General features: G+C 50.4%; 1 protein-coding gene across 1 annotated transcript in view; it reads right to left on the bottom strand.

Annotated features, from left to right (window-relative positions):
• The window catches only part of FAAP100 (FA core complex associated protein 100), a 347,891-nt gene that overhangs the window by 17,491 nt on the left and 304,168 nt on the right, over positions 1-26,232 (bottom strand). Inside the window, exons 7-9 of the mRNA XM_086931007.1 lie at positions 16,872-17,008; positions 12,253-12,369; positions 4,666-4,752 (exon numbers count right to left, since the gene is read on the bottom strand). Of these exons, the coding sequence (XP_086787133.1) occupies positions 4,666-4,752; positions 12,253-12,369; positions 16,872-17,008 (341 nt within the window). The remainder of the gene's footprint in view (positions 1-4,665; positions 4,753-12,252; positions 12,370-16,871; positions 17,009-26,232) is intronic.

Here is a 26,232-nt window from a genome sequence, read left to right as displayed (position 1 = left end):
GCGATGGTACAGAAACCTGAGAGAGATGGACTCCATCCTCCCGAAACAGATACTTTGCTATCTTCCTGAAAGACTCAACGTCGACCCGTTAATATTGCCACGGATCGCTCTTATTTGGGCCTACATAAAGTGATGTTGGCTATTGAGCGTTTGGCCTGAAAACAACATCTGTGAGGACTTCAAGCTGGGATCCACGAAAAAGTTCCCAGTCTTCATTATATTTAAATCTGCCCATTTACGAACAGTTTCTTTAGATAAACTGGGAGACAGAAAACTAAAAGAGCCTAGTGGTGTTTCCGCATTTATAATTGGTATGCCCTGACTTGAAAAGATCTTCTGCTGGTGATTCACGAATTGGGATAGAGCTTTGCATCTCCTTTTTTTTCCAGGAGTGTGGGTGTTTTTGCACACTGCATTGCATCAGTATTGTTTTGGAACTTCAGCATCTGGAGCAGAACTGAACTGTCAATACTGGAAGCCCACCCGTACCCTTGGACAATTATTAACGCTCATTTTAACTCAGGAGTGATTCTGGTTCTATACAAGTAAACAAAACATCTGATCCAATCAAACAAAGAAAGAAATTTCTAGTCCGCCAGGATAGAGTCGGTCTGGTAAAAAAGGAAAATTCCATCCTCCCCAGGAAGATCACACAGGGCAGATTGCCTAAGGACCAAGCCAGTTTCTGAAGATAGCTAGCTAGCATCATCACTGACTGGGCCATAGTAACTTCCTGCATTCATTCTGTGGTTCCCAGCTGTACTGGAAGAATGGCCCAATACCCTGCATCATTATAAACTACCTGATATTTCACCTGTATATATTTGCTTACAGGAAGCAACACCCCTCTGTGTCGTCATAGTTAAACAAGCATTAGAAATGCAATAGGTCTCGCAGCATTAGAGTTAGTGCTTTTAGAATTGTTTATGGGTTTTTTTGTAAATCTTTAGCATGAGGTTGAGGGTGAGTGAGGGTGAGTGAGGGTGAGGGGTTGAGGGTGAGTGAGGGTGAGGCTGAGGGGTTGAGGGTGAGGGTGAGTGAGGGTGAGTGAGGGGTTGAGGGTGAGGGGTTGAGGGTGAGTGAGGGTGAGGGGTTGAGGGTGGGTGAGGGGTTGAGGGTGAGTGAGGGTGAGGGGTTGAGGGTGAGTGAGGGTGAGGGTGAGTGAGGGTGAGTGAGGGTGAGGGTGAGTGAGGGTGAGGGTGAGTGAGGGTGAGTGAGGGTGAGGGTGAGTGAGGGTGGGTGAGTGTGAGTGAGGGTGAGTGGGGGTGAGTGTGGGTGAGTGTGGGTGAGTGTGGGTGAGGGTGAGGGGTTGAGGGTGAGTGAGGGTGAGGGGTTGAGGGTGAGTGAGGGTGAGGGGTTGAGGGTGAGGGGTTGAGGGTGAGTGGGGGTGAGTGAGGGTGAGGGGTTGAGGGTGAGTGAGGGTGAAGGTGAGTGAGGGTGAGGGTGAGTGAGGGTGGGTGAGTGTGAGTGAGGGTGAGTGAGAGTGAGGGTGAGTGAGAGTGAGGGTGAGTGAGAGTGAGGGTGAGTGAGAGTGAGGGTGAGTGAGAGTGAGGGTGAGTGAGAGTGAGGGTGAGTGAGGGTGAGTGAGAGTGAGGGTGAGGGTGAGTGAGAGTGAGGGTGAGTGAGGGAGGGTGAGGGTGGGTGAGTGAGGGTGAGTGAGAGTGAGGGTGAGTGAGGGTGAGTGAGGGTGAGTGAGAGTGAGGGTGAGTGAGAGTGAGGGTGAGTGAGAGTGAGGGTGAGTGAGAGTGAGGGTGAGTGAGAGTGAGGGTGAGTGAGAGTGAGGGTGAGTGAGGGTGAGTGAGAGTGAGGGTGAGTGAGTGAGGGTGAGTGAGGGAGGGTGAGGGTGGGTGAGGGTGAGTGAGGGTGAGTGAGGGGTTGATGTTGAGGGGTTGAGGGTGAGTGAGGGTGAGTGAGGGGTTGAGGGTGAGTGAGGGTGAGGGTGAGTTAGGGTGAGGGGTTGAGGGTGAGTGAGGGTGAGGGGTTGAGGGTGAGTGAGGATGAGGGGTTGAGGGTGAGTGAGGATGAGTGAGAGTGAGGGTGAGTGAGGGTGAGGGGTTGAGGGTGAGTGAGGATGAGGGTGAGTGAGGGTGAGGGTGAGTGAGGGGTTGAGGGTGAGGGGTTGAGGGTGAGTGAGGGTGAGTGAGGGTGAGGGGTTGAGGGTGAGTGAGGGTGAGGGGTTGAGGGTGAGTGAGGGTGAGGGGGAGTGCGGAAGCAGCACGGAGGGCAGGGAAGGGCGGAAGCAGCACGGAGGGGCGGAAGCAGCACAGAGGGCAGGGAAGGGCGGAAGCAACAGGGAGGGCAGGGAAGGGTGGAAGCAACAGGGAGGGTAGGGAAGGGCAGAAGCAACAGGGAGGGCAGGGAAGGGCGGAAGCAACAGGGAGGGCAGGGAAGAGCGGAAACAGGGAGGGCAGGGAAGGGCAGAAGCAACAGGGAGGGCAGGGAAGCGCTGAAGCAACACTGAGGGCAGGGAAGGGCTGAAACAAAATGGAGGGCAGGGAAGGGCTATTTTGTATTTTATTGTAAATATGCGGACACAGAGGGATGGAGCTAGCCTTGCGCGAAGATGGCTGCTCTCTAGGCAAGCTCCTTTGGCTGCCACCTAATGAACAGCAATATGCTGCGGTAAACAAAATAATTAGAATTTAGAGAAGCTGACCTGTGCTTCGTAGGGGATTGAGCACACAAAATAGGCTTGCCACCGTACATGTGAAGCAGGCGTTGTCCCGCGGCCTAGATGGAAGCGGCAAGGACCGCCCTGCAGAGGATGTGGGAGGCCGCTGGCTGTGAGCTGCTCCTGTGCAGGCGGGCACTCTGTGGAGCCGGTCAGCGCCTGTGACGCTGTGCTCTGCAGCGGGAGGACGGGCGGCACCGAGGGAGCTGCGACCGGCCTGTGGGAATGACTGGCAGGATCAGTGTACAGGGAGGGTAGGGAAGGGCAGAAGCAACAGGGAGGGCAGGGAAGGGCGGAAGCAACAGGGAGGGCAGGGAAGAGCGGAAACAGGGAGGGCAGGGAAGGGCGGAAGCAACAGGGAGGGCAGGGAAGCGCTGAAGCAACACTGAGGGCAGGGAAGGGCTGAAACAAAACGGAGGGCAGGGAAGGGCTATTTTGTATTTTATTGTAAATATGCGGACACAGAGGGATGGAGCTAGCCTTGCGCGAAGATGGCTGCGCTCTAGGCAAGCTCCTTTGGCTGCCACCTAATGAACAGCAATATGCTGCGGTAAACAAAATAATTAGAATTTAGAGAAGCTGACCTGTGCTTCGTAGGGGATTGAGCACACAAAATAGGCTTGCCACCGTACATGTGAAGCAGGCGTTGTCCCGCGGCCTAGATGGAAGCGGCAAGGACCGCCCTGCAGAGGATGTGGGAGGCCGCTGGCTGTGAGCTGCTCCTGAGCAGGCGGGCACTCTGTGGAGCCGGTCAGCGCCTGTGACGCTGTGCTCTGCAGCTGGAGGACGGGCGGCACCGAGGGAGCTGCGACCGGCCTGTGGGAATGACTGGCAGGATCAGTGTGCCTGCAGCCCGGTAGATGAGCATGGCTCGCGGCGGGCGGCGGTGTTACGCGGAAGGAAGTTAGACGGCGTTAGACGGAAGGAAGAGAGGGGAGGGGGAGGAGAAATGCGACACGGCGGGAAGGGGAGGGGGCGGAGCGGGTAAACAAAGACGGACGTGCACGCGCACGCGCTTTTAAGGTCAATGCGCATGCGCATAAGCTCAATGCGCATGCGCATTGACCTTAAAAGTCGCGGGCACTGCAAGGAATCGCCACGATTCCTTGCAGTGTGGATAAAGAGTAGATAAGTCGCAATACTCTCGCCTTGCTCGATGCGCATGCGCATCGACAGGCGAGACCTAAAAACAAATGTGTCCCATGGCTCCAGATGTTTATCCTGTGTTTCCTGTAGTAAAATGATACTGCGCTGCCCTCATTTTCTGTTAAGACCATTAGTGTTAAATCTAACCAAAGTTAAATTAGTCATTGAACAAGCAAGTAGCTCAACCTTCCTGTATGACCCTTAATACGTCCTGCCCCCCAAACAACCATCCACCAGCTAAAATTTGGGATGGAAGAACCAACTAAAGAAGACACCCCGGACCTCATGATCTACATCCACGTATCCCCTACACCCAAATACCTCAGAATCACATTCCCATTTTTGTTCTGCTTCCTGCACCCTTACGTCTTTACTACCCACACGTCCCTACCCCCTGAGCCTACCCGATTGCAGGACAGCCCCTCCCCTCCCTAGAAAAATGGATGCATTGTTGTGCATCTTCATCCAACTATGCACCCGCCACAACCTACAAGCATAAAAAAAGAACGGAAGTTGAAAAACCATGACAAAAATATACATTATTTTTGTGAAACATTTTATTTTGCAAGATAATGTTTCTGCTAAACGTGTTGTTTGTAGTGCTTTTCTCCTACAAACCTACTTTAACCAGAAATGTTCTTAAACTATTTATTTTTTCAAACATCAAAAATTACATGAAGTTCAGAAAGAATTAAATGTTTTGTAAAAAAAAATCCTCAATGTTACAGAGGAATAACTGCAACTTCACAAACCAATACTGAGAAGCTATTGGAATCATGGCACACAGCCGTCACCTGGCTCACACTGATCTTATGTGGCAGAAGCCGTCTCTGTATGTGCAATCCTACCTCGTTCTTCGATATCATCTGCCGGAGTTGGTTCACCTGGAGTCTAGTAGGACCGCCACTGGTTGGAGCATCGTGGATTAGCACATTCTGTTTGAAAATGTAGATTCATAACATTAATATAGAAATGGATACATACTGCTTCCTGCCAAATGCTGTTCCTCTGAATGTATCAGTATATGCAATTCCTTAGTCTTTCCCACCTATATTTTGGCATGGCCACACCACTTAAGGATGTCCTTTACTACACCCCCACACTCTTCTACTCCAAAAGGAAAGTTAATCAGGTCACCCCGGTCTTGAAAGACCCTCCTTGGCTTTCCATCAAAGCAAGGACCCCATGCAAAGCCTGCTGCCTCACATGCAAACCAAAGTAAAGAAACAACCATATCTCACCAAACTCCTCACCATTTCCAGTGGTCAAAAAAGCATTAGAAGTAATAACGTACTCAATCCGGATTCACCCCAATTCAAAACCTCTCAAGCACTCGATAAATCATTCACGTGATCTGCTTCACGAAAATTGCAGGAAACATTTTTTTTTCTATCTTCATTCAGACTAATCTCTCTGTTCTCTCCTGTTCTCTCTCTTATGATCATTGGTCCATTGTTTAAGCAAAAGTCCCGGGCACACGTGATGAGGATAAGAAATACTGCTAGAACATTCGACCAGTATTTCTTAACCTCATCTCGTGTGCCCAGGACTTTCTCTTAATCATTGGGGTGGGTTCCCACACATGTACGGGGGATACAGGGTATTACCCCCGACCTGGCAGCACCGTACTTACCTCTCTCACTAAACACATTACGCATATCAGCTTGAGCGCCAAACTTCCTGTCTTACTAAAAACCCAACATCCAGACATTAGTTCATTGTTGTTTCCAATTGTCTGTCCTTCTTTTCTTTTCAGTGTACCAAGACCATCAAGTTAGTTAAGTAATAGTTAAATAATAAATAAACATTTTTTTATCACAACAGACTTACTATATAATGCCATCTGGCTGGACTTGAAAGCAGGTAATGGATGTATCTGGCTCTACAATGCATTTAAATTGCTATATGTGACATCGGGCCGGTAGGTTTAATCAGCAAATATAATATATTGTAGGATTGTCAGAAACTTCAACAGTTTTCAGCTTGAATAAGATATCTGCTGCTAAAGTAAGTCAGGGAAGCATACAGTCACGAACTGCAAAAAACGTTATTGTGTAAAAACTGAGGGCTCCCGAATAACAAAGTTGCGAAATTGGAGTATAGCATATAAAAATGACTTAATAATTAAATGTTCATGGGAATCTGAAATTACTTTCGTAGTGAAGAGAGGCTTTATAAATAAATAAATAAAATATGTGTGCAGCAGCACTGTGTTTCTGTGAACAAGGTGAAAGGCTCTGAAGTATAAAAAGCTTGGTGTTCACTAACTGGTTTGCCAAAAGCAAGTGCTACCAGGCACGCTACCTGTGAGTGAGCTCAAAGATTTCTCAAAGGACAGAAACAAGCATTTGCAATACAATAGAACTCACATTTATGAGAGTTTGGGCTGTTGGCATTGTAAATGAAAATTCCTTTAATTTATGTGTTGTTTTTAAAACAGATCAATCAATCATAAAATATGTAAAGCGTACAACATACCCGAGAGGGTCTCAAGGCGCTATGAGGGAGAGGGGGTGCTGCTACTGCTTGAAGAGCCAGGCCTTGAGTAGTCTCCTGAAGGTAAGAGATCTTGGGTCTGCCGTAGGAGGATAGGGAGTGTGTTCCAGGTCTTGGCGGCGAGGTAGGAGAACGATCTGCCACCAGCGGTCGTTCTTCGGATGCGGTGGACGATAGCGATGGTGCGGTCGGCAGAGCGGAGCTGGCGGTTTGGGGTGTCGAAGGTGATTCGGCTGTTGAGGTATGCTGGTCCGGTGTCGTGGAGTGCCTTTTGTGCGTGGGTGAGGAGTTTGAAGGTGATTCTCTTGTTGACGGGCAGCCAGTGCAGATCTCTCTGGTGGGGTGCGATGTAGTTGCGTCGAGGGATGTCGAGGATCAGGCGGGCAGAGGTGTTCTGTATGAGTTGCAGTCGTTTCAGCAGTTTGGCCGGGGCTCTCGCGTAGAGGGCTTTTCCAAAGACCAGCCTGCTGCTGACGAGGGGCTGGGTGACCGTTCTTCTTGTGTCAGTTGGGATCCGCCTGTAGATCTTCCGGAGCATGCAGAGGATGTTGAAGCAGGAGGATGAGACGGCGTTGACTTGCTTGGTCATGGAGAGTGTAGAGTCGAGGATGAACCCCAGGTTGCGTGCATGGTCGGTGGGTGTTGGTGCTGATCCCAGGGTGGTCGGCCAACAGGAGTCATCCCAGGCTAAGGGGGTGGAGCCGAGGATGAGGACTTCCATCTTGTCCGAGTTCAGCTTCAGACGGCTGTTCTTCATCGATTCGGCAATGGCTTTCATTCCTTTGTGGATGTAGGTTTTGGTGGTGAGGGGGTCCTTGGTGAGGGAGAGGATCAGGTGTGTGTCGTCGGCGTAGGAGACGATGTTGAGGTCGTGTAGTCTGGCGACGTGGGCGAGCGGGGCCATGTAGATGTTAAACAATGTTCGGCTGAGGGATGATCCTTGGGGTACGATGCAGATGATCTTGGAGGCCTCGAACTGGAAAGTGGGGAGGCGGACGCTCTGGGTTCTGCCGGTGAGGAATTAGGTGGTCAATTTCAGAGCCTTGTCTCCGATCCCTGCGTTATGGAGGCATTTGTGTAGGGTGCAGTGGCCGACAGTGTCGAAAGCGGCTGACAGGACCAGGAGGATGAGGGCCGCAGTTTTGCCTTTGTCTAGCAATGCCCTGAGGTCTGTGGCAGCGATGAGGGGGGTTTTGGTGCTGTGGTTGCTGCGGAATTCGGACTGGGACGGGTCCAGGATGTTGTTCTAATCTAGGTAGCGGGTCAGCTGTTTTTTGATGGCTCTCTCGATGACCTTTGCCGGGAACAGGAGCAGAGAGATGGGCCGGAAGTTCTTGAGGTCTCTCAGGTCCGCTTTGTAAATTGTAAATTGATACTTGTATAGCGCACTACTCACCCGCAAGGGTCTCAAGGCGCTTGTACGAATACCGCTGTGGAACCCATCCTGGCTTTCCCTGTGAGGCGTCCACTCCTGGGCACCCCCAAGGTGGAAGCCAGGCATCCTTAGCGTTGTGGGGGCCGTTGTGGAGATTAAGCAAGCTATTGCCCAGAGTTGCAGAGCGGGACTCCATGATTGGAATAGGCACCGAGGCGAGAATTATCAGGTCAGTGGAATTTTGAGCCCAAGACCCGCCCAGGCGGGGAATTGAACTCTGGTCCCGGGCTAGACCTCTGCATCAGGGTCTGCCGCTCTAATCATTGGGCCACACTATTCCACCTTCTTGGGTTTCTTGAGCAGGGGGTTGATATTGGAGTGCTTCCAGCTCTCCGGGAAGGTCGAGGTCTCGAAGGAGATGGTGATGGCCTTGCGGAGATGGGGTGCGATGGTGGCGCTGGCTTTGTTGAAGGTGTGGTGTGGGCATGGGTCTGACGTGGAGCCGGAGTGGATGGTGTTCATGATCTTGATAGTGTTGTCGTTGTTGATGTGGGTCCAGGTGCGCAGGGGGTCGCTGTGGGTGGTGGCCATGGGGTCTGAGGTGTCGTTGGTTGTTGGGGAGGTCAGGTTGTTGAAGCTGTCGTGGATGTCGCGATCTTGCGGTGGAAGAAGGTGGCAAGGGAGTTGCACAGGTTTTGCGATGGTGGGATGTCGTTGGTGTTGGAGCTAGGGTTAGAGAGTTCCTTCACGATGTCGAAGAGCTCTTTGCTGTTGTGTACGTTGTTGTCGAGCTGTCCTTGAAGGAGGTCCTTTTGGCGGCTCTGATGAGGTGGTGGTGTTGGCGTATGGCGTTCTTGTGGGCTTCTTGGTTCTCCGGTGTGTGTTCACTGTGCCATTCCTTCTCTAGTTTTCGGCACGTTTGTTTGGAGGTCTGGAGTTCTGCGGAGAACTAGCTGGCTTTCTTGTTGGTGCACCTGTTGGAGGGTTTCTTCAAAGGGCGAGAGTGTTGGCGCAGTCGTCGATCCAACACCTGAGTTTGCTGGCGGCAGTGTCGTGGTCGGCGAGTGGGCGTCGGGCAAGGGTGGTGTTTAGCTGGTCTTCGGTGATTTTGCTCCAGCTGCTGCAGGGGACCTGTTGGGTGCGGTGGTGCGTGGTGGCTTTCTGGAAGGTTAAGTGGATGTAGTGATGGTTGGTCCAGTGGAGTTCGGATGTGTGGCTGAAGGAGACGTGGGGGTTGGAGGAGAAGATGGGGTCAAGCGTGTGGCCGGCGGAGTGGGTGGGCGCAGTGAAGAGCTGTCTGAGTCCGAGGTTGGCGAGGTTGACGATCAGGGTAGTGGAGTTGGTGTCGTTGTTGTTCTCTAGGTGGAAGTTCATGTCTCCGAGGAGGACATAGTCCGTGGAGGCGAGGGTGTGCGTGCTGACGAAGTCGGCGATGGAGTCACTGAACTGAGGCCAGAGTCCGGGGGGTCTGTAGATCAGCGTTTCTCTGAGGGTGGTGTTGGGATCAGTGTGGATCTGGAAGTGCAGGTGTTCGGCGGTGCTGAGGGTGTCGTCGGAGTTCATCGAGACCTTGAGGGTGTTCTTGTGGATGATGGCGAGTCCACCTCCTATTCCGTTGGCGCGGTCTCTGCGGGCAATCTTGTAGCTGTCTGGGATGGCTATGGCGATGTCAGGTGCCGAGAAGTCGTTCATCCAGGTCTCTGTCAGGAAGGCTACGTCCGGGGAGGATGTGTCGAACAGGTCCCAGAGCTCGAAGGCATGTTTGCGTGCGGAGCGGGGGTTCAGTAGTAAGCATCTGAGGTGGTTGCGTTCTGTCCTGGTGGGCAGGTTGGAGGCTCGGAGGCTGGTGAAGCTGCAGTTCCGGCATGAGAAGGGTCCTGTGGTGTGCTTCAGGCGGCCAGGAAGCAGGCGTGTGCTCGTCCGGTGTTGAGTGCGTGGAGGGTGTTGACGTCGTAGCGGCGTCGGGTGTCTTGGTGTACGTGGGGGCCAGGGGTTCTGGCGCTGGGCGTGGTCCAGGTGCGGATGGGCTTACCTTAGGAACGCCATTGGCGCGGCCGCACTGCCGCTGCCATGGGAGGGAGGGGCAGGGGGAGCGGAATAATGGGAGATCGGGGGGTGGGCCGCAAGGGACGCTGCGGCGGGAAAACGGGACGGCAGGGAAACGGGAGTGAAGGAACGGCGAGGAGTACAGAAGGCAAAAAGGGCAAAAGGGCACAGTAAGGCGGAATAGCCAATAAGACAATAAAACAAATGAAGCAAATTACAGAGAATACGAAGGCAAAAAAGGGCAAATAAGGCAGAAGGGCACAGTAATGGCACAAGAGGGAAAGAGGAACAACAAAATAAGACAATAAAAAAAATAAGCAAATTACAGAGAACACGAGCAAGAGCAAACCTTTGGCCTACCACTGGCCACCAGGGATGAGGCGAAGGTCGTAGCCAGCGGGTGGAGGAGGGCCTCGAACTCCGTCAGCAGCAGCAGCTGGGCTAAGGGCACGGGCACACAGGTGGTGCTGTGCGGCGTGGGGAGCAACCTGCCCAAAGGGTCATGGGTTGCTCTCCTCTCTGCGCAGCAGCCGCCATAAGAAGGGGAGGTGGGAGGGAGGAGCCGCTGGGAGATGGGAGCGGACGAATGGGAGAGCGGGGGGTGGACCGCAAGGGACGCAGCGGCGGGAAAACGGGACAGCAGGGAAACGAGAGTGAAGGAACGGCGAGGGGTACAGAAGGCAAAAAGGGCAAAAAAGGGCAAAAGGGCACAGTAAGGCACAAGAGGGAAGGAGGAATAACCAAATAAGACAATAAAACAAATGAAGCAAATTACAGAGAAGACAGAGGCAAAAAAGGGCAAATAAGGCAGAAGGGCACAGTAATGGTACAAGAGGGTAGGAGGAATAACAAAATAAGACAATAAAAACAAATAAGCAAATTACAGAGAACACGAGCAAGAGCAAACCTTTGGCCAACCACTGGCCACCAGGGATGAGGCGCAGGTGGTAGCTTGTGGGTGGAGGAGGGCCTCGAACTCCGTCAGCAGCAGCGGTAGCTGGGTTAAGGGCACAGGCACACCGGTGGTGCTGTGCAGCATGGGGAGCGACCTGCCTAAAGGGTCAAGGTTCGCTGATAAAAAAAAGGCACTTTCATTTACAATGCCAATATCTTAAACTCTCGCAAATGCAAGACCTATTGCATTGCAAATGCGTGCAATACATTTTTTTTAAAGCGTTAGGAGAGAGCGTGTCCTGCATGCAACAGAAGGCAAGACAAAGCTATTTGAGAAAATAATGCTCTTAGGCTGTAATTAAAACCTATCTACCGAGCAACGACACACGTAATGGGGTGTCACCATGGGAGGTTACAAAATGAGACAAGGCGGTACTAAGGAGGGACTACTAAGCCTTTTGACCAATGAACAGCCGCAGTTTACAGTGGACAATGACACAAGCCAATGAAAATGTGGGTGGAGAGTGGGCGGGGCTTCAAGTCCCTACCTGAATACAGCATGCCTCCCAGAGCAGTGCATCGCTGCCCAGGCTCGACCTAAAAATGTATATCAGAGATCCTTATCAGACACCATGCAGAGCCATGAGACCGGTGTCTGTTGAAGAGTGATGGAGGGAATCTGATAGTTGATAAACATCGGAAGAGTGACAATGTTTAGTCTTACACCCCTGTGAGGAGCACTGCAGTCTGCTGTGAGAATCTCATGGTTGCTAAAGAGCGCAAACATGCTAGGCCACTTCTTCATACATGCACAATAAGCAGCTATAGATGCATTTCAGCCTCTATGGGCAACGTCAGTGAGGTGTAGGCTATGTAGGCTATAAGGGCTCGATGCCTGGAGACGTGTCCATTTCTTTCCTTTGCCCTTCTATAAGCAAAAAGAAAAGAATGATAGAAAAGGACCACAAGCCGCAACAATAACAATGCAAGTAGTTAACGATTTAGGCGTATAGGTCTTCCCTACATTTGTGTTCTCAAGTCAAATGTAGAGCTTTTCTTGATATCTAGATGAATTATTCCGAAATATTGGGAAAATGAAGATATAGGACGAGAGCAGCCTTACAATTGGGCTGCCCTCTCGGGTCACACTACACATCCCCGTGGAACGAGGTTAGCCCAAATATTAGAAGCCAAATTATGATGTGAAAATGCCTCCCTTTATTTAACAAGGCCCATTTTTTGTTTGTTTTCCTCCTACGACTGGCAAACTTGCTACCTGGTCTGACCCTTCCTACTTGACAGTTCCAGCTCACGTGAACATCCAAATCTTAACAAGACCTTTGTCTGCAATGGCTCCATTCTCTAAAACTGCTTCCGTTCTCCATCTCTTTACTTCCACTGTGCCCCTTTATGCTCACGGTTTCAACATCAAGTGCCCTTTAAAATGATAAACCCCAAAAAGCAGTCATTTCTGAGGGGCGCAGGCTCGCGTGCATTCAGTGTGAAAACGGCCGCTGTGTTCCTCAGTACAGTGAAGTGTGTACCAGACATGCTATTTTGTAGAGAACACGCACACCGCTCTGTACATACTTAATGATAATAAATTGCCCATTTGTGTCGATACCTGCACACGCCGGAGGACAGCTTGGTGCATGCTGCAAACGACAGCCAAGGATGTGCTTTCCATCTTAATTTCCACCGCTGGGACTGGCCCTTCCGGACAGAGGTCATCCAAGGTCACCTGGAGAGAGTTAAAACTTTACAGCACAATCTGCCGGCACAAACCCGCCCCACACTAAAAGGTGCGCTCATCACTTAACAACACAAGGTGGGACTTTGAATCCAACAAGATTAGCATTTCCGTTTCTGCAGATTTAATCCACTGTTAAAAGCTTTAGCCTAAATAGCATCAGCATATTCACTTGGGGGAGATTAACTTCCCTGCACTTAAGCATTCTCAGCCGGTCTTCAATTAACTGGAAAGGCTTCATAATTACAAGATTTGAGTGCCGCGCAGGCTTTTTAGTTTTACTCTGCGTTTCCATTTCGACAAGCCTGTTTCAGAGCTGTTTTATTATCTCTGCTGAGTCCCTCCTCTGGTCGCGAAAAGCGTCGTTTCGCGTCTTTAGGCGCACTTTGGCAACACAAGCTGTGTGCCTTTTACAGTGAAGAATAATGCATGCTTCTTCCCACGGCTAGTTAATTGGACACTGCAGCGAGAGACTGATGACAGCCACCCAAACAGGTCACAACATAGGCACAGCACACTTTAAACACTAGCTGGGGGTGAAACTGTAGGCTGCGGTATTCTGCAAGCGCCTCGGGAAGGAAACGTGTAGGGTGCCCTACAATACCCTATTACCCCATCGTCCCTAATATACTTATTGCACAAGGCGTCCTGCAGCTGTTAACCACTGGAAACTCAAGTGTGAGTGCAGCGTTTTGAAAGGTGGCGGTAAAATGGCGTTCTGGAGTTCTCCTCAAATGGAATGGCTGCGACTGAGCGTGGTCCATCGTTTTGGATTAGTGGGCAGGATATCAGGTATGTGTCTGGGATGGGGGCACAGTATCACATATGTGCTCAGACTGTGGAGGGGGGGGGGGGTTGGAGGGGACCAGGGTATTAGGTGTGCCTTTGGATGGACGGGAAGCAGGGCATTAGGTGTGCCTTTGGATGGACGGGAAGCAGGGCATTAGGTGTGCCTTTGGGTGGAAGGGAAGCAGGGCATTAGGTGTGCCTTTGGATGGACGGGAAGCAGGGCATTAGGTGTGCCTTTGGGTGGAAGGGAAGCAGGGCATTAGGTGTGCCTTTGGATGGACGGGAAGCAGGGCATTAGGTGTGCCTTTGGGTGGAAGGGAAGCAGGGCATTAGGTGTGCCTTTGGATGGACGGGAAGCAGGGCATTAGGTGTGCCTTTGGGTGGAAGGGAAGCAGGGTATTAGGTGTGCCTTTGGGTGGACGGGAAGCAGGGCATTAGGTGTGCCTTTGGATGGACGGGAAGCAGGGCATTAGGTGTGCCTTTGGATGGACGGGAAGCAGGGCATTAGGTGTGCCTTTGGGTGGAAGGGAAGCAGGGCATTAGGTGTGCCTTTGGATGGACGGGAAGCAGGGCATTAGGTGTGCCTTTGGGTGGAAGGGAAGCAGGGTATTAGGTGTGCCTTTGGATGGACGGGAAGCAGGGCATTAGGTGTGCCTTTGGGTGGAAGGGAAGCAGGGCATTAGGTGTGCCTTTGGATGGACGGGAAGCAGGGCATTAGGTGTGCCCTTGGGTGGAAGGGAAGCAGGGCATTAGGTGTGCCTTTGGGTGGAAGGGAAGCAGGGTATTAGGTGTGCCTTTGGGTGGACGGGAAGCAGGGCATTAGGTGTGCCTTTGGGTGGAAGGGAAGCGGGACATCAGGAGCGCATTTGGGTGGAGGGGGAGCAGGGCATTAGGTGTGCCTTTGGATGGACGGGAAGCAGGGCATTAGGTGTGCCTTTGGGTGGAAGGGAAGCAGGGTATTAGGCGTGCCTTTGGGTGGAAGGGAAGCAGGGCATTAGGTGTGCCTTTGGGTGGAAGGGAAGCAGGGCATTAGGTGTGCCTCTGGGTGGAAGGGAAGCAGGGTATTAGGTGTGCCTTTGGGTGGACGGGAAGCAGGGCATTAGGTGTGCCTTTGGGTGGAAGGGAAGCGGGACATCAGGAGCGCCTTTGGGTGGAGGGGGAGCAGGGCATTAGGTGTGCCTTTGGATAGACGGGAAGCAGGGCATTAGGTGTGCCTTTGGGTGGAAGGGAAGCAGGGCATTAGGTGTGCCTTTGGATGGACGGGAAGCAGGGCATTAGGTGTGCCCTTGGGTGGAAGGGAAGCAGGGCATTAGGTGTGCCTTTGGGTGGAAGGGAAGCAGGGTATTAGGTGTGCCTTTGGGTGGACGGGAAGCAGGGCATTAGGTGTGCCTTTGGGTGGACGGGAAGCAGGGTATTAAGTGTGCCTTTGGATGGACGAGAAGCAGGGCATTAGGTGTGCCTTTGGGTGGAAGGGAAGCAGGGCATTAGGTGTGCCTTTGGATGGACGGGAAGCAGGGCATTAGGTGTGCCTTTGGGTGGACGGGAAGCAGGGCATTAGGTGTGCCTTTGGGTGGACGGGAAGCAGGGCATTAGGTGTGCCTTTGGGTGGACGGGAAGCAGGGCATTAGGTGGGCCTTTGGATGGACGGGAAGCAGGGCAGTAGGTGTGCCTTTGGGTGGACGGGAAGCAGGGCATTAGGTGTGCCTTTGGGTGGACGGGAAGCAGGGCATTAGGTGTGCATTTGGGTGGACGGGAAGCAGGGCATTAGGTGTGCCTTTGGGTGGAAGGGAAGCAGGGCATTAGGTGTGCCTTTGGGTGGAAGGGAAGCAGTGCATCTGGAGCACCTTTGGGTGGAGGGGGAGCAGGGCATTAGGTGTGCCTTTGGGTGGACGGGAAGCAGGGCATTAGGTGTGCCTTTGGGTGGACGGGAAGCAGGGCATTAGGTGTGCCTTTGGGTGGAAGGGAAGCAGTGCATCTGGAGCACCTTTGGGTTGAGGGGGAGCAGGGCATCATGTGCCCTTGGAATGGAGGGGGGTAGGGCATCAGGTGCGCCTTTTGATGGGGGGGGGGCAGTGCATCAGGTGCCCTTTGGGTGGACGGGAAGCAGGGCATTAGGTGTGCATTTGGGTGGACAGGAAGCAGGGCATTAGGTGTGCCTTTGGGTGGAAGGGAAGCAGGGCATAAGGTGTGCCTTTGGGTGGAAGGGAAGCAGGGTATTAGGTGTGCCTTTGGGTGGACGGGAAGCAGGGCATTAGGTGTGCCTTTGGGTGGACGGGAAGCAGGGCATTAGGTGTGCCTTTGGGTGGACGGGAAGCAGGGCATTAGGTGTGCCTTTGGGTGGAAGGGAAGCAGTGCATCTGGAGCACCTTTGGGTGGAGGGGGAGCAGGGCATCATGTGCCCTTGGAATGTAGGGGGGTAGGGCATCAGGTGCGCCTTTTGATGGGGGGGGGGGCAGTGCATCAGGTGCCCTTTGGGTGGACGGGAAGCAGGGCATTAGGTGTGCATTTGGGTGGACAGGAAGCAGGGCATTAGGTGTGCCTTTGGGTGGAAGGGAAGCAGGGCATTAGGTGTTCCTTTGGGTGGAAGGGAAGCAGTGCATCTGGAGCACCTTTGGGTGGAGGGGGAGCAGGGCATTAGGTGTGCCTTTGGGTGGACGGGAAGCAGGGCATTAGGTGTGCCTTTGGGTGGACGGGAAGCAGGGCATTAGGTGTGCCTTTGGGTGGAAGGGAAGCAGGGCATTAGGTGTGCCTTTGGGTGGAAGGGAAGCAGTGCATCTGGAGCACCTTTGGGTGGAGGGGGAGCAGGGCATCATGTGCCCTTGGAATGGAGGGGGGTAGGGCATCAGGTGCGCCTTTTGATGGGGGGGGGCAGTGCATCAGGTGCCCTTTGGGTGGACGGGAAGCAGGGCATTAGGTGTGCCTTTGGGTGGAAGGGAAGCGGGACATCAGGAGGGCCTTTGGGTGGAAGGGAAGCAGGGCATCAGGTGTGCATTTGGGTGGACGGGAAGCAGGGCATCTGGAGCACCTTTGGGTGGAGGGGGAGCAGGGCATCATGTGCCCTTGGAATGGAGGGGGGTAGTGCATCAGGTGCGCCATTTGATGGGGGGGGGCAGTGCATCAGGTGTCCTTTGGATGGAGGGGGCGGGGAGGGCATCATGTCCTTCGGATTTCTGGTTGGGTTGCCAGCCGTGCGCCAGCGCCAGTCTATTATGTACAGTCACTTGCATCGTGTGATCAGTTCCAAAACCATATATTACTTTGGTCCAACAGGGCAAATGTTGGTTCCTGTAACGTTACATCAGCTTCGACTTTGGCTAAACATTCCGGCAGTGGCAGCACGAAGGTGCCGCGTAACGGTGCAATCTAGAGAACAACTGCCTGGCGATTGTATACAATTGAGGGGCGGGGAGGGCACCATGGACTATACGGGATAAAGAGTTCCCATGCCAACACGTGAGGGTATGGAACATGCTATGCACTGAGTCAGAGGTACTCTGGAATCTGAATGGTGCCACAACTCTCTATCACCAATAAATGAGGGTCCTTCGCCCCACACTTCTAGCGCCCCCACAGAAGACAGAACATAACACCCCCACCAGACCTCACCCATCGCCTACATGGTGCATTTAGCATTCCGCCCCGTGACTCTTGCAGCGCCCGGTGGGGAGGGCGCGACAGGCCTGGGGAGGGTGATCAATCCTTGCCTCGGTGACACGCAGACTGACGTCCCTTCCATCGGGAGCGATGCCCTGCGCCGCCGACAGCTCCTGCTCCTTCACCGCATCGACCCGGGCGTTGTCAGCCAGCAGCCACTGGAGGACGGCGCGGCACGGGGGGCTTCCTGCGGGAGAGGAGAAAGCAAACACGGCAGCATTAGACAACCTGCACACACCTCCCGCGCCATCCATCAGCTCAAGGCAGGCAGGCAGCATCGCGCGCACGGCTGTCACATTATGTACATTAACCGGATCCACTTAGAGGCGATGCCGCTGAGTGCCCGCTCCAGAGGGGATGCCAGTGTCTGAGGCGGACGGAAGCCGGCAGCCCACCCCGCAGTACACACAGCAGCGCAAGAAAGTTTAGAAACAGAGGTGGCCTCACAGGGCACTAAAAGGTTCTCGTTTTCCTGTCCAAGGCAGTGAGTGAGATGTAAAATGAACAATGGAAACACCCGGGCTGGTTTCTTCGGAGCCAAGGGAAGGAAGGAATTACCAGCCTGGCTGTCTTTACTGGGCAGATGTGGGGCTGGCTGGATGGTCTGCGTTACTGTTCTACTGAGTGAATAAGTATCAGCTCGAAAGACTCCTACACGTGTTATAAAACGGCGCAGGCGAGGGACGGTGGGAGGAAGGCAACCCCTGGTGGGCCCTGTCTCTATTTAAAAAACACAAAGTATTTATTTAAAGTCACTCGAAGTAGTCTCCTGCCAAAGGCGACTGCCACCGCGCACTGCATTATTTCAAGTGCCTCTTGCCTCACGCCTCCCCCCCTCCTCTATTTCATCATCAGTCCCTGTCTTCGTAGACCTGCCTCCTTACCTCGGTCAAACGCACCTCCCTTAGTGCTGCATCTCGCCCCATGTCACCAGGACACTATTTTCAGCCAAGACCTTTCATTTGACAAACTTTCTGGGAGTTCTGCACTTGGTTAGCTCCCACTTCACCTGATAACAGTGATTTATAAAGGCCCGGAAGCAGGGTGTCCCGACAAGGCACACGGGGGCTCCCGAAATAATCCATCGTCACACCTCAAGAAGCCTCTGCTACGCTCAGCGTCAGCCTGGTCGACCCCTCCTTTGTGTCCATTCTCGTTAAGCACAGAGATACGGACCAATTTCAGGAGCATATTGCACGTCAAGGCCATTACGATTTTTTCCAGTTAAGGAAGGCTTGCGTATCTTCATAGACTGAAGCATTACAAAAACCCCGAGAACCGAGATCCGCACAAGAGTCGGAAGAGAAGGCAAAGAGGAACAGACGGGTTAGCAGAGGGTCGATGGGTGCCCAAGATTGTTTGACAACAGCAGAAACACTGTGGCATATATATATATAGTTTTTCATACAGGACAGGCTACAAAGTGCGCAGACTTGCATGGGGTTTCTGGGTGCCCTTTAGTGAGAGAATGGTTGAAAAGGGGGTGGGGTGGGGAATTCATATCTCCCGACGCCCGAGACATCTAGATTTTCTACAAGGGCAAGAGGTTTTAATTTCTGTTTTGTCCGAAGGACAAGTAGAACGTCCTAAAGTAATTTGATACACAGCTGTTGAACTCTGTTGTTCACATCTAGTTAATAAGTCGCTCAGAGCAGTTTATTAGCACTGAAAGGACGAATGCAAAAGCTGGGGGTTGCACTTTCACTTTCCCCTGAGCAGAAGAACATGATGGAGCAAAGGTCAAAGTTGCAGCTACCTCCGACCCCAGCGTGTACATCCACAGCAGTATCAGGCTCACGTGTGGCTTGTGGGCCCCCTCCGGGTCCTTTCATTTACTTTGTGCCTGAGACGAACATCGAGCTTCTGCAGCTCCAGAACACCTGCAGCACTGGCATGTAAGAGACAGCCTTTTCTGCCTCTTGGCCCCCGCTCTGACTTGAACTTGTGATCCCTGCCTTTCATTCTGTGCTTCACCCTTGGGTCTCTTACTGCCCCACGATTCCTCCACATCCTCACCTCCAGGAACTACTGTAAAGCACCTTGTTTTCCCTTCTCATGAAGCTCGTGCCCCCCCCCCTCCCCTTTGTATTTCCTATACACCTCCGCCGCAATCTCTGACAGCCCTGACCCCTTTCTCTTGGCCTCTCATATCTTACGCGTACATTACATCTCCTTACTTTCCCCGTGGGGCTTTCATGCAGGCCTCAGGCCCACACCTATTTCTATACGTGCACTTCGTCTCACTTTTTGTCTTCTCCAGGGTGCACTGTAAACACACAGTTGTAGCAGCTACTGCAGCTGTGAGGTTCTTGATAGGTGTCTTTCATCTGCAGGTCCACAGACAAAGGCTAATTAATGTGAAAGGGTGGGTGAGTGGGTTAAAGGGTGGATGAATAGATGCAAGGATTGATGTAAGAATGGGTGAGTGAAAGGATAGAAGGATTAACGCAAGGGTAAATGAATGGATGGGGTGAACGAGGATGGAAGAGTGAAAGGATGGATGGCTGAATGAAATGGTGGATTGACGGCTGAAAGAACTAAGATGGATGGGTGGATGGTTAGGTGGGTGGATGGATGATAGGTGGATAGGTGGGTGGATGGTGGATAGGTGTGTGGATGGATGGATAAGTGGGTGGATGGAGGATAAGTGGATAGGTGGGTGGGTGGAGGATAGGTGGATAAGTGAGTGGATGAATAAGTGGGTGGCTCGGTTGAAAGGTTGCTGGATGGATAAGCGGATGGATGGATAGATTGATGGGTGGATAGTGGAGTGAAAAGGCTGATGAGTGAAAGGGTAGATGGAGGGATTGAAAGGGTGGATGGATGAACAAAAGGACAGATTGATGGTGGGATTGCTGAAAGGGAGGCTGGATATATGAGTTGAAAGGAGGATGGATGGATGGGGTGAAAGGATGGATGAGTGAAAGAATGGATGGAAGAGGAGTGCAACTGTGGATGGATATCTGAGTTAAAAAGAGGATGATGGGGTTAAATCGTGGATGTATGAGTGGAAAGATGGATGGAGGGATGAATGAATGGAAGGAGGAATGGATGAGTTTGATGGATAGATTTGGAGATGGAAGGATAGGGTTGGAGAAGAGTGTCAGGAACCCCCCCATTGTAGCAACTACAATGGGGGTGCAGCCCTTAATGTGCCTCTTCGGTTTACAACTCAGCAGACAAAGGCTGATAAGTAATGGGAAAGAGCTGGTGATTGAGTGAAAGGATGGATGGATGTGTGGTTGAAAGGGTGGTTGGATGAGTGAGTGTAAGTGTGTCTGGCTAGATGGATGGATGAATGAATGAATGAGTGAGTGAAAGGATAGGTTCAAGGATGGATGAGTGATAGGTATGGTGGATGGACGACTGATGTGATGAAGGAAAGAGTGGATGCATGGGTTATAGGGTGGATGGATTAGTGAGAGAAAAGATGGATGAGTGGAAGGATGGATGGGTGGGCGGAAGGATGGATAAATGGATGGATGAATAAAAAGGAGGGTGGATGGAAGTAGTGAAAGGGTGGTGGATGGTGAGAAAAAGGATGGGTGGGTGGCTGCAATAGATGGATGTATAGGTTTGGAGATGATTGGGTAGGTTTAGATATGGGTGGGCGGATGGTTGGATGGAAAAACAATGGTGAAAGGCTATTGGATGAAAGAATGAATGGATGACAATGTAAAGGTAAAATGGTAGATATCAGTGGGCGAATGAAAAGTTGAATGGGTAGATGCTTGGATGGGAAAGACGAGAGCTTTTCCAGAGAGGGTTGCAATGGCTTTCTTCACTTGCTTGGTAGCATAAGAACTTTGGTTCAAAGTGGGGTGTATTTTAATTTTCTGCTCACGCACTTGGCCTGCACTATGCTCCTTACTCTATCTCGGCTTATCAGGTGAGCGTGGTGCTGTTTGCCAGCACGTTCTTCCTAGACAGCCAACTGTTTTTGTTCCCAAAAAGCCCACATTGCCACAGTAGTTCCTGGAACTGAACAAAACTACTTTTTGTGCAGATATGCTTCTTGTAAAAGAGCAGAATGCTGTTACACACAGTGAAGTCAGCCGATAGATAGAGAAAGCATTTTAATTAAAACAAAAGTTCTTGGTTAAAGCTCAATTGTTAAAGAAAGCCACAAAAGTGCACAATGATGGATGTCCTTGCATTAATGCAGATTTACATCTTTCATGAATTCACATGAATCCTTAAGTAGGCCAGGAAATCATTCTCTAGGAAATATTTGTGAATTGCACTTTCACATGAGCTATGAATGTGTAGTTTTACCACTGCGAAAATCTGTTGAATGTTTACAAGTTCACTTTTCTTCTAACCACATTTTTCCCAGCCCTCAAAGAAATTTTACTACTGTCAGGAGTACATTTCCAACCCTTCTCAGTATTGGAAAGGATTAAAGAGAGCTGATGATAGCCCTCAAAATATGCGCGTTAGTAGGTTTGCATAGACTCGAAAGAGCATTCTAACCCTGTAAATATTGTTTACTGCTACCTCCAAACCCAGCATGTAGACTTGCAGAAAGGATGCAAAATAAGGGATTTGCTAGTATTCAAATCTGTCTATACTATGAGCCTGACATAACCAGAGTGGCAATTGCCAAAGCTCTTTTATGACGAGACTGCTGCCATTATTTGACGGTGCACTATATCGCACTAAAGGGACAAGTGGGTTTCGTTAAAGGACAAGCAGATTTATGAAGCTACTTGTCCCATGGACAACTAGATATTTTATTAAATTCCACAACCCTGGACTCGGTTACTGGCTGTGCAGACGTGGCCATTCACAATCAGTGACCACAATCCCCCTTTACTTGAAAATAAGCACCACTTGTGGCATTTGACTCTCAGGGTAGCAGGGCAAAACAGTCCATGGACTACTCAGGGGAGGTGGTGTAGATTAGTGCCTTAAGCAGCAACTAACCAGGGCCAGCTTTTGTGCCGGTGGTGCTCGGTGTGACAATGTTTGTTGGTGCCCTTCATCCGTGGTAGAGGCGGTAACCACCTCCGCCACAGATTCTCTCACCACCACCTTTTAACAGTGCCTCTCAAGACTACATGACTACTCTCTTTTAGATGCATTTAATTATGTATCACCACTCATGCCAGTGTAGGGAGTTAGAGCACTTTGATTCACACACACATTACACAGAGAGAATCAATCATACACGTGTAAATCAGTGTATAGGAAATGTTACATAAGCCGGAGGCCTACAAGGTGTAGAAGTAACATTACATCCATACTGGTAGGCAGTATAGTTTAAGAGTGCTTGGTGTGGAGAAGCACAAACTTAGAATTGAAAACGGAACACCATAGTTGGGGGTTCTCTTTAATAAAAGGAATTGATTTCTACCCAACCGTACCCTTTCTGCAACATTAAACTATGCTCTAATCTATACTTTGCAGTGTGCATACAGTTCTTTGATGACAATTAATAATTCACTGTTCTATATTAGGATTTTAACTTATAAACTGCAAGTAACAAAAGTATGTCTCTTAGAAAAGCAGTAACCCACTGACCTATTTACATTATATGCATTTTGTGATCTGCATGGTACCCATTCACAGCAGCAGGCATATTAACCCTCTGTGCTGTTTTATGACCCGCCAAAACCTCAACCAGATAAAACTATGATCGCTCTCCAGGAAGAACATTAATCACAGTAGTTATCTTGACATTTTTATTGTTGCCTGGAAATTGTTTGAGGCAAGGAACGTGGCGGGATGTGCCTTTAAAATTAAAACCTGCTTTTCAAACCAAAATAAACTTGCAAACTCTGCGCCCCTTGAAGTTAACACCAGGTGCAGTGGCGCTGGTCACACTGTCCTAGAGTCGGCCCTGTAACTAACACCACCCAATAAATCACTACACAGTCCATGCTTTTAATTATGAAAAGGAAAAGTAATTTATTACACATACACTACTCAATTCTACACATTAATTTGCAAATATATACATGATAGCAGATGGAAATACATAGGATGACACCCTCTTAACAGTTCACAGCCCTGGCAGGTTTTGAAATGTAAAACTAAATTAGCGCTCGACGTATACTATATACAATATATTGGGAAGGAATTATAAAAAAGCAGTCCTGCTGGCACTCTACAACACTTTACTCCACTATTCGCCATTCCACTTTACGACACTCCACTCAGCGCTCCTCTGTGCCACTAACGTGTAGCCATGCTGAAAAGCAGCCACTCTGGTGCATACATTGGCAAATCCAATAGCTCTTGCAAAGGCGAGACCTATTGGCTTTTCCAGTGCTTGTTTATGCTGTCAACTCGTTCTTTGATATGTGCTCATAGAGGCAGTAGACATGTCGTCTTCTTTCTGTCCCTCCTTTCCTCCCCCCTGATCAAATATTTCAACATCTGAATTTTACACAAACTTTCTGCATAAATCGTACCCTGTAAAAGTTCTCCAAACTCAATTTTTATATTCTCAATATTAATTTCTGGTTTTGTAGAAGCGACAGCCTCAGTAACTGGAACACCCCTATCAATAGAAGATGCAGCAATAATTCCACTAAGACAAGGTACAACTGGTCCCAGCGCTCTCAGTCGATGCACCCTGTGATGTTATCACATACGTGCCATGCTTGGTTCACCTGCACCCATATCATGTGCTGGCAGTTTTGCTGTCTGTGTGTCATCAGTAAAATGAGGAGATTTCGAATCTAAAAGATCATTTAGGAAGTTATTCTCCTCATCACAATAAGTTTCCTTGCGACTCTTTCTTTTCTTGTTTTTAGATTAATCAGATTTATTCTCAATTTTCTTTTGTATGTCTTACTAACTGTTGCAGGAAATACACCCACTCTCAGCATTGTGTTTTCTCACCATTACTTATTTCGTATGCCCCACTTGGCTTCTAACCATTGACTCACTTAAATACCAGTCTGCTTTCTCATTGTCTTCCTTCCCATCTCAGTAGCTACTTGATCCTATTTAAAAAAAAAAATGTCGGTCTAGGTTGAAACTTTCTCTGACACATTATATGCCTCAAGTAGTTAAGCTTTCTGATATTAAAAGTACCATCTACAGGACATTGCAAGTTCTTGTCAATGGATCTCCTGCTGCCAGCACATGCATGTAGGAAAACCCATGCCCCCCATCATCTCATATGCAGGGGAATCCTAAGTACGAAACTTTTCACCTTGCACAGTAGGAAACATAGAAACTTAGCAACCATTTTCCCATCGATCAGACTATACACAAACTATGCAAAAAGAACAAAATAAAAACAACTGAACAACCAACCAATCACAGTACCGCTATGGCAAAGGTCAGTCAATCACAGCCTAACCTACAGAAGCAGCAGACCAATCAATGACAGCGTGACTCGTTGTGATGTCTCACCAATTCCTGCACAGCTCTCTAGTAACAAGTAACCATTTGCAGAGTGACTTCTTCGTGAATAAAATCATCACAATGCCTTATGGTCGCAACAAACTGTACACACAAATAAAATAAATCTTGTCCAGTTAACCTAAATAAGAGGAAAGAAAGAAATCAAAATGAATCTCTCTAAAATAGAAGAACTCGAAATTTTCTCTGTACTGTCAATCACACACGCCAGGGCTGGATTGATCCATGTTATGGCTAACCTTTGCTGCGCCACTACATGACTGGTACCAGTCATGTGCAATGCTCAGAAAGCAGCACTGACGGGTCACCGGCGGACTAGAGGCTCCACGGTGGTGGCAGCGGGCATGACAAACAGAAACAGCTCCTGCTGCCACCTCAGTGTCTTAAGGGCCAATCACTTTTCTTGGTCATGGTGGGGAGGCACCATTTGCCAGAAAAACAACCCCACCCTCCTTATTCACAAGAGTGCACACTGGGTGATCCTAAATAGAATGTGAGTTTGTTTATTGAAACCTATGGTGTAATGTAAGTGGGACAGACTATGTGGTATGGGGAGCAATCGGGCTCTGCTTTAGTGGTTCAGTTTCGGCCACCCTTTGCCCATGTCATTATTGTAATTAACTTTGTACTAGAGTGAAATCCATTGCCTAATATCGCATTGTAATGAAGGCCAGCGTGCATTTTGACTACAGCAGGTTCAGTCTCGGGCAGCACTGTGTGAACTCGGTCACTGCCAGCAGTGCGCATTCTGTTAATGCAGCTCCTCAGTCAGCATGCCTCAGGGTGTTAGGGCGGTACAAAAGGGGTTGGTGATGGACGGAGCCTCCGAATCAATCAGACACTCACACCCAGTCAAGAGATCTGGGTTTAATCCATCACCGTTCTTTAGCCCACTCTGCCACCCCAGTTCAGACATGGCTATATGCAAATCAGTCTGATCCTGTGCCTCATGGGAACAGTGCAGCCCGAACTGCCAAGCCATGTCTTCCCTGGACCGGAAACAAGCTTCCGAGGACCGGTTTCTGGCATTCCAGCCTTCTTCAGGCCGGCTTGCTTGAATCCAGTGGCAAAGTGAGCAAGGGACTCACGTCTGAGTATACCCTGCCACACTTATGGTGGCCAAAAGCGGTACAAAAGGGGTTGGTGATGGACGGAGCCTCCGAATCAATCAGACACTCACACCCAGTCAAGAGATCTGGGTTTAATCCATCACCGTTCTTTAGCTCACTCTGCCACCCCAGTTCAGACATGGCTATATGCAAATCAGTCTGACCCTGAGCCTCATGGGAACAGTAGAGCCCGAACTGCCAAGCCTTGTCTTCCCTGGACCGGAAACAAGCTTCAGAGGACCGGTTTCTGGCATTCCAGCCTTCTTCAGCCCGGCTTGCTTGAATCCAGTGGCAAAGTGAGCAAGGGACTCTCGTCTGAGTATACCCTGCCACACTTATGGCGGCTAAAAGCAGTACAAAAGAGGTTGGTGATGGACGGAGCCTCCGAATCAATCAGACACTCACACCCAGTCAAGAGATCTGGGTTTAATCCATCACCGTTCTTTAGCTCACTCTGCCACCCCAGTTCAGACATGGCTATATGCAAATCAGTCTGACCCTGAGCCTCATGGGAACAGTAGAGCCCGAACTGCCAAGCCTTGTCTTCCCTGGACCGGAAACAAGCTTCCGAGGACCGGTTTCTGGCATTCCAGCCTTCTTCAGCCCGGCTTGCTTGAGTCCAGTGGCAAAGTGAGCAAGGGACTCTCGTCTGAGTATACCCTGCCACACTTATGGCGGCTAAAAGCAGTACAAAAGGGGTTGGTGATGGACGGAGCCTCCGAATCAATCAGACACTCACACCCAGTCAAGAGATCTGGGTTTAATCCATCACCGTTCTTTAGCCCACTCTGCCACCCCAGTTCAGACATGGCTATATGCAAATCAGTCTGACCCTATGCCTCATGGGAACAGTGCAGCCCGAACTGCCAAGCCATGTCTTCCCTGGACCGGAAACAAGCTTCAGAGGACCGGTTTCTGGCATTCC

This window comes from Lissotriton vulgaris, chromosome 7 (assembly GCF_964263255.1).
Source record: "Lissotriton vulgaris chromosome 7, aLisVul1.2, whole genome shotgun sequence".
NCBI lineage: Eukaryota > Metazoa > Chordata > Amphibia > Caudata > Salamandridae > Lissotriton > Lissotriton vulgaris.
The sequence above is the reverse complement of the archived record's forward strand: the minus strand, read 5'-3'. Positions and strand labels throughout refer to the sequence as shown.